The 14,223-nt window shown below is 44.8% G+C and overlaps 1 protein-coding gene across 1 annotated transcript in view; it reads right to left on the bottom strand.

Annotated features, from left to right (window-relative positions):
• Positions 1 to 13,672, bottom strand: part of LOC137373182 (calcium-activated chloride channel regulator 1-like) — a 38,232-nt gene extending 24,560 nt beyond the window's left edge. Inside the window, exons 1-4 of the mRNA XM_068038037.1 lie at positions 13,508 to 13,672; positions 13,163 to 13,306; positions 8,250 to 8,400; positions 5,487 to 5,592 (exon numbers count right to left, since the gene is read on the bottom strand). Of these exons, the coding sequence (XP_067894138.1) occupies positions 5,487 to 5,592; positions 8,250 to 8,400; positions 13,163 to 13,306; positions 13,508 to 13,672 (566 nt within the window). The remainder of the gene's footprint in view (positions 1 to 5,486; positions 5,593 to 8,249; positions 8,401 to 13,162; positions 13,307 to 13,507) is intronic.
• Positions 13,673 to 14,223: the final 551 nt, after the last annotated feature.

Raw genomic sequence — 14,223 nt, 5'->3', positions numbered from 1 at the left:
GACGAGTCCTCAAACGTCCTTTCTGCCGCTGTAATACTTTCCTTGATTAACAATGCCACACCCCCCCCTCTTTTACCCTCTTCTCTGTTCTTACTGAAACATCTAAATCCCGGAACCTGCAACATCCATTCCTGCCCTTGCTCTACCCATGTCTCTGAAATGGCCACAACATCAGGATCCCAGGTACCAACCCATGCTGCAAGCTCACCCACCTTATTCCGGATGCTCCTGGCGTTGAAGTAGACACACTTTAAACCAAGTTCTTGCTTGCCAGTGCCCTCTTGCGTCCCTGTAACCTTATCCCCTACCTCACTACTCTCAACAGCCTGTACACTGGAACTACAATTTAGGTTCCCATTCCCCTGCTGATTTAGTTTAAACCCCCCCGAAGAGCACTTGCTTGGTGAAATGTTAGAGTGGGGGATGTGCCAGGCTATGAGGTTACAGATTGTGGCCGAATACAATTCTGCTGCAGTTGATGGCCCACAGCGCTTCATGGATGCCCAATTTTGAGTTGCTAGATCTGTTTGAAATCAATCCAATTTAGCACGGTGGTAGTGCCACACAACACGATGGAGAAACCTATAAAATTCTAACAGGACTAGACAGGCTTGATGCAGGGAGGATGTTCCCGATGACTGGGGAGACCAGAACCAGGGGTCACAGTCTTAGGATACGGGGTATGCCATTTCGAACCGAGATGAGGAGAAATTTCTTCACATTGAGGGTGGTGAACCTGTGGAATTCTCTGCCACAGAAGGCAGTGGAGGCCAAGTCAGTAAATATATTCACGAAGGAGATAGATATATTTCTTAATGCCAAAGGGATCAAGGGATATGGGGAAAAAGCGGGAACAGGGTACTGAATTAGACGATCAGCCATGATCTTTTTTGAATGGCGGAGCAGGCTCGAAGGGCCGAATGGCCTACTCCTGCTCCTATTTTCTATGTTTCTATGTATCCTCAATGTGAAGATGGAACTTCATCTCTTCCAGGATTGTACGATGGTCACTCCTACCAATACTGTCGTGGACAGATGCATCTGCGACAGATAGATTGGTGAGGACGAGGTCAAATAGGTTTTTCCCTCTTGTTCGCTCCCTCACCACCTGCCACAGACCTGGTCTCGCAGCTCTGTTCTTTAGGACTCAGCCAGCAGTGGTGCTACCGAGCCACTCTTGGTGATGGACATTGAAGTCCCCCACCCAGAGTACATTCTGTGCCCTTGCTACCCTTAGTGCTTCTTCCAAGTGGTGTTCAACATGGAGAAGCACTGATTCATCAGCTGAGGGAGGGCAGTAGGTGGTAATCAGCAGGAGGTTTCCAAGCCCAAATTTGACCTGATGCCATGAGACTTCATGAGGTCTGGAGTCAATGTTGAGGGCTCCCAGGGTGACTCCCTCCTGACTGTATACCACTGTGCCGCCACCTCTGTCGCTGGGACAGGACATAACCAGGGATGCTGATGGTTGCATCTGGGACATTGTCTGTAAAGTATGATTCTATGAGTATGACTATGTCAGGCTGTTGCTTGAGTCTGTGGGACAGCCCTCAGATGTTAGTAAGGAGGACTTTGCAGGGTCGACAGGGCTGGTTTTGCCATTGTTGTATCCGGTGCCTAGGTCAATGCCGGGTGGTCCATCTGGTTTCATTCCTTTTAGAATTTTCTCTAACAGTTTAGTACAACTGAATGGCTTGCTGGGCCATTTCAGAGGGCAGTTAAGAGTCAACCACATTGTTGTGGGACTGGAGTCACATGTAGGCCAGACCAGATAAGGACAGCAGAATTCCTTCCCTAAAGGACATTAGTGAACCAGATTTTTTTTTTACAACAATGCTTTCATAGGCACCATTACTGAGACTAGCTTGTTTTTAAAATTCCAGATTTATTAATTGAATTTGAACCTGTGTCCACAGAGCATTAGCCTGGTCCGCTGGATTGCTAGTCCAGTGACATTACCACTACGCCACTGTCTCCCCTTGCTTGTTGCACCTGCATGGTAACTTTCTGTGATTCGTGTACAAGGACCCCAAATCCCACTGAGTACCAACATTAAGTTTCTCACCTTTCAAAAATATGCTCCTTTTCCATTATTCCTACCAAAATGGATAATTTCACACTTCCCCATATTATACTCCATCTGTCACCGTCTTGCCAGATCATTTAACCAGTCTACATCCCTTTGCAGCCTTTTGTGCATCCTCCTCATTCAGTACTTTCCCACCTAGCTTTCTATTGTCAGCAAACTTGGATACATTACTCCCGGTCTCCTCATCTAAGTCATTGGCCGGGATTTAACTCTGGGCGGACGGGAGCTGATCACCGACTGAATCGTCGGTGGCGAACCCACTTCCGCCTCACCTGGGGATCCGACCCGTATTTTGACGGTCGCCGGGCTTTAATTGGTCTGAGGCAGGGCTTCCACCCACCTATCAGAGCTGCCGGCCAATCAACGAGCCGGCAGCTAACTGTCCTAGCAGTTCCACTGGCAGCAGTGACCACTGCTGGAACTACAGCCCAGCTTGAAGAGGATGTCTTGGAGCCCGAAACAAAAGTAAGTTTTGGTTGCCTCACCGGGGCTGATTGATTAGGGGCATGGGGGGGGTGGGGGGTGCATGTTGGGTGTTGGGTGTAGTTGTGGCAGCAGGGTCGACCCTCCATTGGGCACAGGGTCCCCGATCATGAGGGCCCCCCCCCCGGGCCATCAGAGAGCCATCTGCTTTTGTCAGGCTGCTTTTCTCGGGTCTAGGATGCCCGCTTGCCATGCGTAAAGTCCCCGTGTGGAGGTGGGCAAAGGCCCTTAAGTGGCTACTTAAGGGCCTTGATTGGCCTGGAGCGGGCAGGCCATTTTTCGCCACTGCCACTCTGCGTAAAGTGGCGTTGGAGGCAGGAGCGGGTCGAGAAGGGCTCCCAGAGCCTCTCACTCCATTTTACACCATCCCCCCGTCAGTATCCCACTCTTTGTGGGGGGGAGTAAAATTCAGCCCATTGATATAGATTGTACATAGCTGAGGTCTAAGTACTGATCCTTGCAGCACTCCACTAGTTACATCCTAGTCTATGTTTCTGCTTTTTAACCAATTTTAAATCCACATTATTATTTTACCCCAACCCCCATGAGCATTAATCTTGTTTGACAGCCACTTAAATGGCACCTTATTGAATGCTGTTTGCGAATCCAAATATACTACACCTACACCGAGGTGGGAAAGTTCATATGCACTCAATAAACTCTAATAGATTTGTCAAATACAATTTCCCTTTCATAAAACCTCGTTGACTCTGCCTAATCTTATTGTGATTTTACTAGTGCCCTGTTACCACGTCCTTAATAACGGCCAAGTTAAAGTTGGCCCTGTTGTTTAATCAGCATTCTGCCCAAATGTGAAGCACTTTCATCACATATAACCCACTCTGCTGTTTTGACACAATGCCCCCACCCTCCCTCACACCCCTCCAAAACGTTGAGCACCTCATTATCCGACACTTTCCAATTCCCAGCTGACTAGTCTTTGGCCATCCGTTCACCATGACATTTCTGCTCAATCATGTCCATGCCTCCATTTTCTTCTTACCAATTAAACCACTACTTTCTCTCACCCTGGCCACTCCCACCGCCGCCCCCCACCCCCCCCCACTCAAAAAGGTACGGCCTTCATCTCCACTCCCTTATATTCAAGGTATGCAGACTTGTACATTTATGCCAGACAACTGGGTTAGCCATTCATTGCCAGATCTGGATGAAGCACATAAAGCACTATTAGGTCTTGCTCTCCTCTGCCAAAACTGCTCACTATTCCAGGATCATGCTGAAAGATAGCTCCTGGCTTCTTTCACCTCATCTCCAAACTCCTTTTCCTCTCCAATGTCCATGACCATGCTGTTGACTCCCAAATTTGTGCCCACTTTTTCACCAAAAACATGTTACAACCCCTCCAATCAGGCTTCCACCCCTGTTACAGCACTGAAACAGCCACTATCAAAGTCACAAATGACATCCTATGTGACTGTGACCATGGTAAACTACCTCTTGTCATTCTTCTTGACCTATTTGCACCATTTGACACAGACACATCTTCCTCAAACGTCTCTCCACTGTCATCTGGCTGGGTGGACTGACCTAGCCGGGATTCCATTCTTATCTATCCAGTTGTAGCTTAGTCATCTGCAATGGCTTCTCTTCCCAATCCTGTCCCATGACCTCTGGTGTCCCCCAAGGACCCATCTTTGGCCCCCTCCTATTTCTCGTTTACCTGCTGCTGCTGGTTGACATCATCTGAAAGCATAATGCCAGGTTCCACATGCATGCTGACGACATCCAGCTCCACGTCACCATCACCTCTCTCAACCCTTCCACTGTTTCTAAATTAGCAGATTGCTGGTCTGACATCCAGTCTTCAGTGACCATAAATTTCTTCCAATGAAATATTGGGAAGCCATTGTCTTTGGTCCCTGCCATAAAATCTCTTCCCTCGTTACCAACTCCATCCCTCTCCCTGGCAACTGTCTGAAGTTGAAACGGACTGTTCATAACATTGCTGTCCTAACTGACCTTGAGATGAGCTTTCAACCCCATATCCACTCAACCAACAAAACCACCTACTTCCACCTCTGTAACATCATTCGTCTTCTTCCTTGTGTCAGCTCACTGTTGAAACTTTCGTCCATGTCTTTGTTACCTATCGATTCAACTATTCCAATTCTCCCCTGGCTGGACTTCCATCTTCTACCCTCCACAAATTTGAACTCATCCAAAACTCTGCTGCCAATGTCCTAACTTACACTAAGTCCTGATCACCCATGACCCTCATGCTTGCCGACTTACATTGGCTCCTGGTCTAGTAAAGCCTTGATCTTAAAATTCTCAACCTTGTTTTCAAATTCCTCCATGGCCTCACCCCCTCCTTATCTCCATAACCTCCTCCAGCCCTACAACCCTACTGCATCACTGAGCTCCTCAAATTCTGGCCTCTTGCACATTCCCAATTGTAATCACTCCACGATTACTGGCTGTATCTTCAGCTTCCTGGGCCCTGAGCTCTGGAATTCACTTCCTCTCCACCTCTCTACTTCTTTTTCCTCCTTTGAGATACTCCTTAAAACCTAACACTTTGACCAAGCTCTTGGTCACCTGTCCTAATAACTCCTCATATGGCTTAGTGTTAGATTTTGTTTTGTAACGTGCCCTTGAAGCGCCTTGGGATGTTTTATTACACTAAAAGGCACTGTCTAAATGTAAGCTGTTGTAGCTATGAAGAATGTCACCACCTTTGTTGACAGTTGTAAGCAGAAACATAAGTTCTTCCCATCCACAACAATGCGACACTTCTAAGCTACCTGAGCAATTTTCTGCCTTAACTGTGTCAGCACATCTACTGCAGCAGATTACAAGAATGGAGAGGTATTGCTTGGATATCATAGCTTTGTCTAGAAATCCAAAAAGACATTTTTCAGTGAATGAAATGATACAATTAGAATTGCCCTACCTTGTTGCTTCACGGAGTCCATTAGATATATAAAACGGCACCAGATCATTATATTCATCAAACACTCCCCACTGACGATGGGCCCATTCATGAACAAATACTCTACCTGTAAAAACAGATGTGCTTTTATCCAAAATAATGAAACCAATGCCTTCATCTTCAGTGAGATATAAATGGTACTTCTGCTTGACATTTCAGAAAGTTTAGATATTGGTATTATTCTCTCATTTATGCAAAATACACTCACTGGGTGCGAACCTATTTTGTGGTGTATTCTGTTCCCCTGTGTTAGTGATGGTACTGGTTTCTGCTGCAATTTGTCTCTGAGAATGATGTAGAATTAGTGTATCAAAGGTTTTAGCTGAAAGCTTTAGTGCTCTGCTGACTTGATGGGCGAGGAGCTTAGAAATGGATTGTTTCATTTGTAACATTGCTTAATCCGTTCTTTAACTTCCATTTTTGTCTTCACTATACCTCCCCCATGCGCTGTCATGGAACTCTCTGTTCATACTTTTATCACCTCCAGGCTTTATTTCTCCAATGGCTTCCTCACTGGCAACCTACTCTTCACTCTCCATGAGCTCTAACTTTTACTTGCCCATATTGCAAATGAAAATAAGGAAATGGCAGACTTGTTGAATAAAGACTTTGCAGCAGTCTTCACAGGAGAGTAAGAGGATGATATACCTGACATTTAAGGAAACTGCTAATGCATCAGCAAGAACGGCAAGAAAAAATGATCGGACAAAAATAATGTCAAGTGAAAAGTGCCCAGTCTTCCTCAAATTAGCCTGGAAGGGTAATGTATCCCAAGAATTTGAGCAACAGGTAAAGCTAGCTGTTTCAAGCTGCTACTATGCAGTAACAACATGTGTGGTGTTCGCCACTAACAGGATGCTGCCGTCAAGCCAAAAGGACTTCCTGCCTATCACACAAATGAGTAATGTGATATATGAATTTCAATGCTAGTGTGATGCTAGGTATATAGGCTGTACATCCCAAAGACTGGCGGATCGTATCAAACAACATGTCCCTTCTGCTGCTCGCAATAGGCAAGGTACAGACTGTATCCAACCAGCTCGTGCTTGCAAAACTCAAAACACAGTGTCCAACATTAGATGTGATTCTGTGATTGGACAACACTTGCTTAATAATCCACAGTGTGCTAAGTGTGCTAAGTGTGCTACACTGACAACCAATTTAAGATTGTCAGTAGGGCTCGCAGTGTGGCTCATTTGCATGTACTGGAAGCTACATATATTAATACACAGGGCCGTGTTCTTTGCAGAAAGAAAGAATATGTACAAACATTGTGCCTGTTTCAGATGAACAAAATAAGTGACAACCATTCTCTGGTTCATTCCTCAAGGCAATGCCTTGACCAATAGCAGTCAAGTAGCCTGGTTTAAATTTCAAACAAAGCTTGGCAGTTAACTGTCAGTCACTGTAAAGTGGTGCATTTGCCATGGCAACGCCTCTACCAATCAGAGTTCACTTGCCAACCAATCAGCACTCTCTTCTCATGCAGTATAAGTAGTTTTTTTTTTCTTACATTGGTTATTCTTGCAATTGTCCTGATGAGTGCAAGACGAAAAGCTTCGACAACATGTCTCTATTTTCAGCAGCAGTAAAGGCAAATTATTGACCTGGTTAGGAGATTGGTTAGACGGTAGGAATAATGAGGATGTACGCGAATTGGAAGGAAGTGACTAGTGCTGTCCCATAAGGATCTGTGCTGGGGCCTCAGCTACGCACTACATTTATTAATAACGTAGATAACACAATGAAGAGCTGTGTATCCAATATTACTGAAGGCACAAGGACTGTGCACATAGTAAGTAGTTTATGTAATCTCACTTCATAAAGAGAGCATAAAATTACTAAAGGACATTGATCAATTAAGTGAGTGGACAAAACTGTGGCAGATGAATTTCACCACAGGTAAGATCATCCATTTTAGACTAATAAAAGACAGATCTGAGTATTTTTTAAATGGTGACCATCTAGGAACAGTGGAGGTCCAAAGAAATTTAGAGGTCCATCTATACAGATCCATAAAATGGAGTGGACAGGTACCAAAAAATAATCACAAAAACAATTAGAATGTTATCCCTTACATTGAAAAGGCTAGAATATAAAGGGGTGCAGGTTTTCCCACAGCTATACAAAGCCTGGATTTGAGCACATCGGCAGTACCGTGTGCAGTTCTGGTCTCTGCACCTTGGAAAGGATATTATGGCCTTGGAAAGACTACAGTGTAAATTATCAGAGAATGTTACCAGGCTCCAAGGGTTACATAGTGATGGGAAATTACATAAACTAGGTTTCTAATCCCTGGAGTATAGAAGGCGATGTAATTCAAGTTTTTGGAATTTTGCAAGGAATTGATAGGGTAGATAGAGAGAAAATGTTCTGCTGGAGGAGGAGTTAGAACAAGGGGACATAACCTTAAAACCAGTTCTGACCATTCAAGAGAGAAGTTAGGAAACACTTCTTCACGCAAAATGTGGTAGAAGTGTAGAACTCTCTCTCACAAAAAGAAAAGATGCTAGCTCAACTAATAATTTTAAATCAGATCGATAGATATTTTTGCTAGCCAAGTGCATTAACTGATATGGAGCCAAGGTGGGTGAATCGGTTTAGGGGACAGATCAGCAATGATCTAATTGAATGGCAGAAAAGGTTTGAGGAGCTAAATGGGCTACTCATGTCCCCACATAATTCAATGTTCAAAGCACATGCTACAATGGTGTTAACTTTTACCTTTTGAGCCATAAACAGCAATCAGACTGTTGTTTAGTATAAAGTTAGGGGTGAAATGAATATACCGCCCCTTCTCACCACATCCACCATACTGCAGAGTGTACGGGTCATCTCCATATTTAAGGTATGGGTCAGCAATGATCACATCAGCCTAGGAAAAGACAATTGATGTTTCCATGTGAGAATCTCAGCAATAAACACACACAACAAAGGAGTTCACTGCCTACAGCAGCAATGCAGTAATTGGGGTTGAATTTTGATGGGAATTCTCCCAATCTGTTGCCATAACTTTGGCCTGTCATGTCCAAATGTAAATATTCCAATGAATTATAGCTGTGTTATTTATGGAATAAGTGCACAGTCAGCAGCTATAATGTTAAAGTGCCTTCTGCGCTCAAAGCTGGGCATTAATCATAGTCTGAGAACTTTGTACGGGAGTGCCTGGTGGCCTGGAACAGTCCAGGATCAATCTAGATCATCTGGGTCCCTCCTCTCCCTCAACACTAACTGACTCAAGCTCCCCTCTCCAATGGTGTTAGATCCCAACTTCTTAATATTCCCGGATCCTTGGACAGGCCCCCACCCCTTCATGCTCCTGGACACAAGTATTTTTTTGTCAATGCCCCTGGGGCCCAATAGTTCATCCTCTGAGTCCTTCCCCATGTTTTCTGATGTCAGATCTCCCCCCAGGTCTCTGATATTCCCTCTGTTCTAAGATCCTGTGTAAACCCCCATTCAATGCTCCTAGTACCTCCCTCAACTCCAATGCTCCCCTATGCCATATTCTCCATTTTTATTGCTCCCAGACACTACACACTTCCCCAGTATTACTGGAACTGAGACGCTTTGCCGAGAACAAAGAACAAAGAACAGTACAGCACAGAAACAGGCCATTCAGCCCTCCAAGCCTGCGCCGATCTTGACGCCTGCCAAAACTAAAACCTTCTGCACTTCCGGATTCCGTATCCCTCTATTCCCTTCCTATTCATGTGTTTGTCAAGATGCCTCTTAAACGTCGCGATCGTATCTGCTTCCACCACCTCCCCCGGCAGCAGGTTCCAGGCACTCACCACCCTCTGTGTAAAGAACTTGCCTCACACATCCCCTCTAAACTTTGCCCCTCTCACCTTAAACCTATGTCCCCTCGTAACTGACTCTTCCACCCTGGGAAAAAGCTTCTGACTATCCACTCTGTCCATGCCGCTCATAACTTTGTAAACCTCTATCATGTCGCCCCTCCACCTCTGTTGTTCCAGTGAAAACAATCCAAGTTTTTCCAACCTCTCCTCATAGCTAATGTCCTCCAGACCAGGCAACATCCTGGTAAACCTCTTCTGTACCCTCTCCAAAGCCTCCACGTCCTTCTGGTAGTGTGGCGACCAGAATTGCACACAATATTCTAAGTGTGGCCTAACTAAAATTCTGTACAGCTGCAGCATGACTTGCCAATTTTTATACTCTATGCCCCGACTCATGAAGGCAAGCATGCCGTATGCTTTCTTGACTACCTTATCCACCTGCGTTGCCATTTTCAGTGACCTGTGGACCTGTACGCCCAGATCTCTCTGCCTGTCAATATTCCTAAGGGTTCTGCCATTTACTGTATACTTCCCACCTGCATTAGACCTTCCAAAATGCATTACCTCACATTTGTCCGGATTAAACTCCATCTGCCATTTCTCCGCCCAAGTCTCCAACCGATCTATATTCTGCTGTATCCTCTGACAATCCTCATCACAATCTGCAACTCCACCAACCTTTGTGTCGTCCGCAAACTTACGAATCAGACCAGCTACATTTTCCTCCAAATCATTTATATATACTACAAACAGCAAAGGTCCCAGCACTGATCCCTGCGGAACACCACTAGTCACATCCCTCCATTCAGAAAAACACCCTTCCACTGCTACCCTCTGTCTTCTATGACCGAGCCAGTTCTGCATCCATCTTGCCAGCTCCCCTCTGATCCCGTGTGACTTCACCTTTTGCACCAGTCTGCCATGGGAGACCTTGTCAAAGACTAGTAATAATGATTCCCAGGACACCGTGCCTGCAAATGGACAGATCCTGGTATCTCCCACACTCAATGCTGCCAGAGCCTGACACCTGCTCCAAATACTGCCAACTTTCAAAACCTCCTCCAATACTGCCATTCCCCCCAGTGCTGCCATCAGCTGAAACCCCCGCTCCTCCCACTATTGCCAAACATCATATACCTTCCTTCCACCATTACTGCCAACCTAACATTCCATCCCCCAATCTCACCAAACCATAGATACACCTTCTACAGTACTGGAAAACCCCAGAACTACTTCCCAATGCTACTAAAACCCAACTAACCGTAACTTCTCCAGGATCCCACGACCCAGTCCCCAGTGCTGGTGAGGCTATGTATGCTAGACTTTCAAAACAGTAAGAAAGATCTAACACACCGATAAAGGAAATGTAACGATCTTCAAACTCACTGAGCTACACTTCATGATAAAATAGACAGGGTTGTGGAACTCAATCCTGAAAGCAGCACAAATTCTACAATATCATGTAATAAAAATGGAACTATTTTATTCTGACTCCAGTGACTCTGGCAATGTAATTGTTTATCAAGAAATTTAACCTGTGAGGCAGGGAGGAAGTTGTCGAGCGAGGGAGCCATGGTTTACTAAAGAAGTTGAAGCGCTTGTCAAGAAGAAGAAGAAGGCTTATGTTAGGATGAGACGTGAAGGCTCAGTTAGGGCGCTTGAGAGTTACAAGCTAGCCAGGAAGGATCTAAAGGGAGAGCTAAGAAGAGCAAGGAGAGGACATGAGAAGTCATTGGCGGATAGGATCAGGGAAAACCCTAAGGCTTTCTATAGGTATATCAGGAATAAAAGAATGACTAGAGTTAGATTAGGGCCAATCAAGGATAGTAGTGGGAAGTTGTGTGTGGAATCAGAGGAGATAGGGGAAGTGTTAAATGAATATTTTGCGTCAGTATTTACAGTAGAGAAAGAAAATGTTGTCGAGGAGAATACTGAGATTCAGGCTACGAGGCTAGATGGGATTGAGGTTCACAAGGAGGAGGTGTTATCAACTTTGGAAAGTGTGAAAATAGATAAGTCCCCTGGGCCAGATGGGATTTATCCTAGGATTCTCTGGGAAGCCAGGGAGGAGATTGCAGAGCCTTTGTCCTTGATCTTTCTGTCGTCATTGTTGACAGGAATAGTGCCGGAAGACTGGAGGATAGCAAATGTTGTCCCCTTGTTCAAGAAGGGGAGTAGAGACAGCCCTGGTAATTATAGACCTGTGAGCCTTACTTCGGTTGTGGGTAAAATGTTGGAAAAGGTTATAAGAGACAGGATTTATAATCATCTTGAAAAGAATAAGTTCATTAGCGATAGTCAGCACGGTTTTGTGACGGGTTGGTCGTGCCTCACAAACCTGATTGACTTTTTCGAGAAGGTGACCAAACAGGTGGATGAGGGTAAAGCAGTGGATGTGGTGTATATGGATTTCAGTAAGGCGTTTGATAAGGTTCCCCATGGTAGGCTATTGCAGAAAATACGGAAGTATGGGGTTGAAGGTGACTTAGAGCTTTGGATCAGAAATTGGCTAGCTGAAAGAAGACAGAGGGTGGTGGTTGATGGCAAATGTTCATCCTGGAGTTTAGTTACTAGTGGTGTACCGCAAGGATCTGTTTTGGGGCCACTGCTGTTTGTCATTTTTATAAATGACCTGGAAGAGGGTGTAGAAGGGTGGGTTAGTAAATTTGCGGATGGCACTAAGGTCGGTGGAGTTGTGGATAGTGCCGAAGGATGTTGTAGGGTACAGAGAGACATAGATAGGCTGCAGAGCTGGGCTGAGAGATGGCAAATGGAGTTTAATGCGGAAAAGTGCGAGGTGATTCACTTTGGAAGGAGTAACAGCAATGCAGAGTACTGGGCTAATGGGAAGATTCTTGGTAGTGTAGATGAACAGAGAGATTTTGGTGTCCAGGTGCATAAATCCCTGAAGGTTGCTACCCAGGTTAATAGGGCTGTTAAGAAGGCATATGGTGTGTTAGCTTTTATTAGTAGGGGATCGAGTTTCGGAGCCACGAGGTCATGCTGCAGCTGTACAAAACTCTGGTGAGACCGCACCTGGAGTATTGCGTGCAGTTCTGGTCACCGCATTTTGGAAGGATGTGGAAGCTATGGAAAGGGTGCAGAGGAGATTTACTAGGATGTTGCCTGGTATGGAGGGAAGGTCTTACGAGGAAAGGCTGAAGGACTTGAGGTTGTTTTCGTTGGAGAGAAGGAGGAGGAGAGGTGACTTAATAGAGACATATAAGATAATCAGAGGGTTAGATAGGGTGGATAGTGAGAGTCTTTTTCCTCGGATGGTGATGGCAAACACGAGGGGACATAGCTTTAAGTTGAGGGGTGATAAATATAGGACAGATGTCAGAGGTAGTTTCTTTACTCAGAGAGTAGTAGGGGCGTGGAACGCCCTGCCTGCAACAGTAGTAGACTCGCCAACTTTAAGGGCATTTAAGTGGTCATTGAATAGACATATGGATGAAAATGGAATAGTGTAGGTCAGATGATTTCACAGGTCGGCGCAACATCGAGGGCCGAAGGGCCTGTACTGCGCTGTAATGTTCTAATTCTAATTCCCTCTTTTGTTGTCAAATAGGTTTTCCCAGTCTCTCTGTGGGAGAGCTGTTAAGTAATAGATCATCTTTCGGGTAAAATGCACATTTAAATAAATCTTTACAAAGTGTCAGATTCCACTCGGAATTTCCTCCGAGCTGCTCCTGTTCCACCACTGAAACTTTGATATAAGTTCGGTGCAAGAACCTACAAGAACCCATGTGAACGGGGTTTTCGGGAGGAGTTACAGAGGCTGAACAGGAGCAGACTCGAGAAGATTGTCAGTCTTCACCGTTCAATTCTTACCTTCTCATAGGATTGAGTAGTGGGTCTCTGAACTGAGCTGGAACTAACCGGCCATGTAACAGGCAGCAGGATTTTTACATCTGAAAAATAAACTTGCTGTTTGGTAGCTCGGTACAGGTAGGAGGAGGCTTCAGTCACCATTTCCTGTAAGGCAAACACAGGTTTAATATCAATATCTCATTGCATTAATCAAATGTGAGGGGGAAAATGGTATAACATATTCCTTTAACTCTCCCTCCTCTCACCAAATCCTGAATTCTAAACAATAAAATGCAACTTGAAGAACATACCATGTCACAAAGCAACAGATATTAGATCTGTTCAGACAGCAGGTCAATATCTCACCTTAATATTTTCAATAAGGTCGCTACTCTGTACAATTCCAGGATTAATAGCGATAACTATGTCTCTATATCCATTGTTTTCCAACTTTACTCCAGAACAGTTTATAATACAAGCAGAGAGGAGACAGCTGAACACGAAGCCAAAAGGTTTTTGGAACAGCATCATTGCATTCAGCCTTTGGTCTGCTCAAGAAAGCTGTTTGCATGTCACATAACACATCCAGGCTGTAATTTATTAATTTTCATAAAGCTGGCAATGTTAGCTTCTAAATGTTGGCATCAGGGTCCAAAGAGTATTTGGGAGAAGTGTTTAAATTGTCTATGAACATTCATGCTGATAACACTATTGTTAAGTCATTAACTGTCTGAGAATTGCTTTTGAAGGGTTTGCGAAACATGGGGCATTGGAATGTAAGACTTTCAGGAAGATTAGAAAATAGAGCATGAAATGCAGCAAGAGTTCAATCTGATGAAATGCGTCATGGAGGAATAATCTAGGGAATAAGGAAAGGTTTTTCAACAGTGCAGGAAAAATGGTCCCTACACTGTGCTGCATTCAGTGCACCACACATCTCGAATCATTCTTCTTCCGCATGCTTACGCTAAGCACTATTACATGGCCATACATCGGGAAATGCTTGGTGCACTGCACAGTCTGCTAAAGAGCTTGCCTACAATATCGCACAGTATGGAGGACTCCAGCTCCAATTTGTCTCA

This window comes from Heterodontus francisci, chromosome 8, assembly GCF_036365525.1.
Source record: "Heterodontus francisci isolate sHetFra1 chromosome 8, sHetFra1.hap1, whole genome shotgun sequence".
NCBI classification, from domain to species: domain Eukaryota; kingdom Metazoa; phylum Chordata; class Chondrichthyes; order Heterodontiformes; family Heterodontidae; genus Heterodontus; species Heterodontus francisci.
This window is presented reverse-complemented; position numbering and strand designations above follow the sequence as displayed.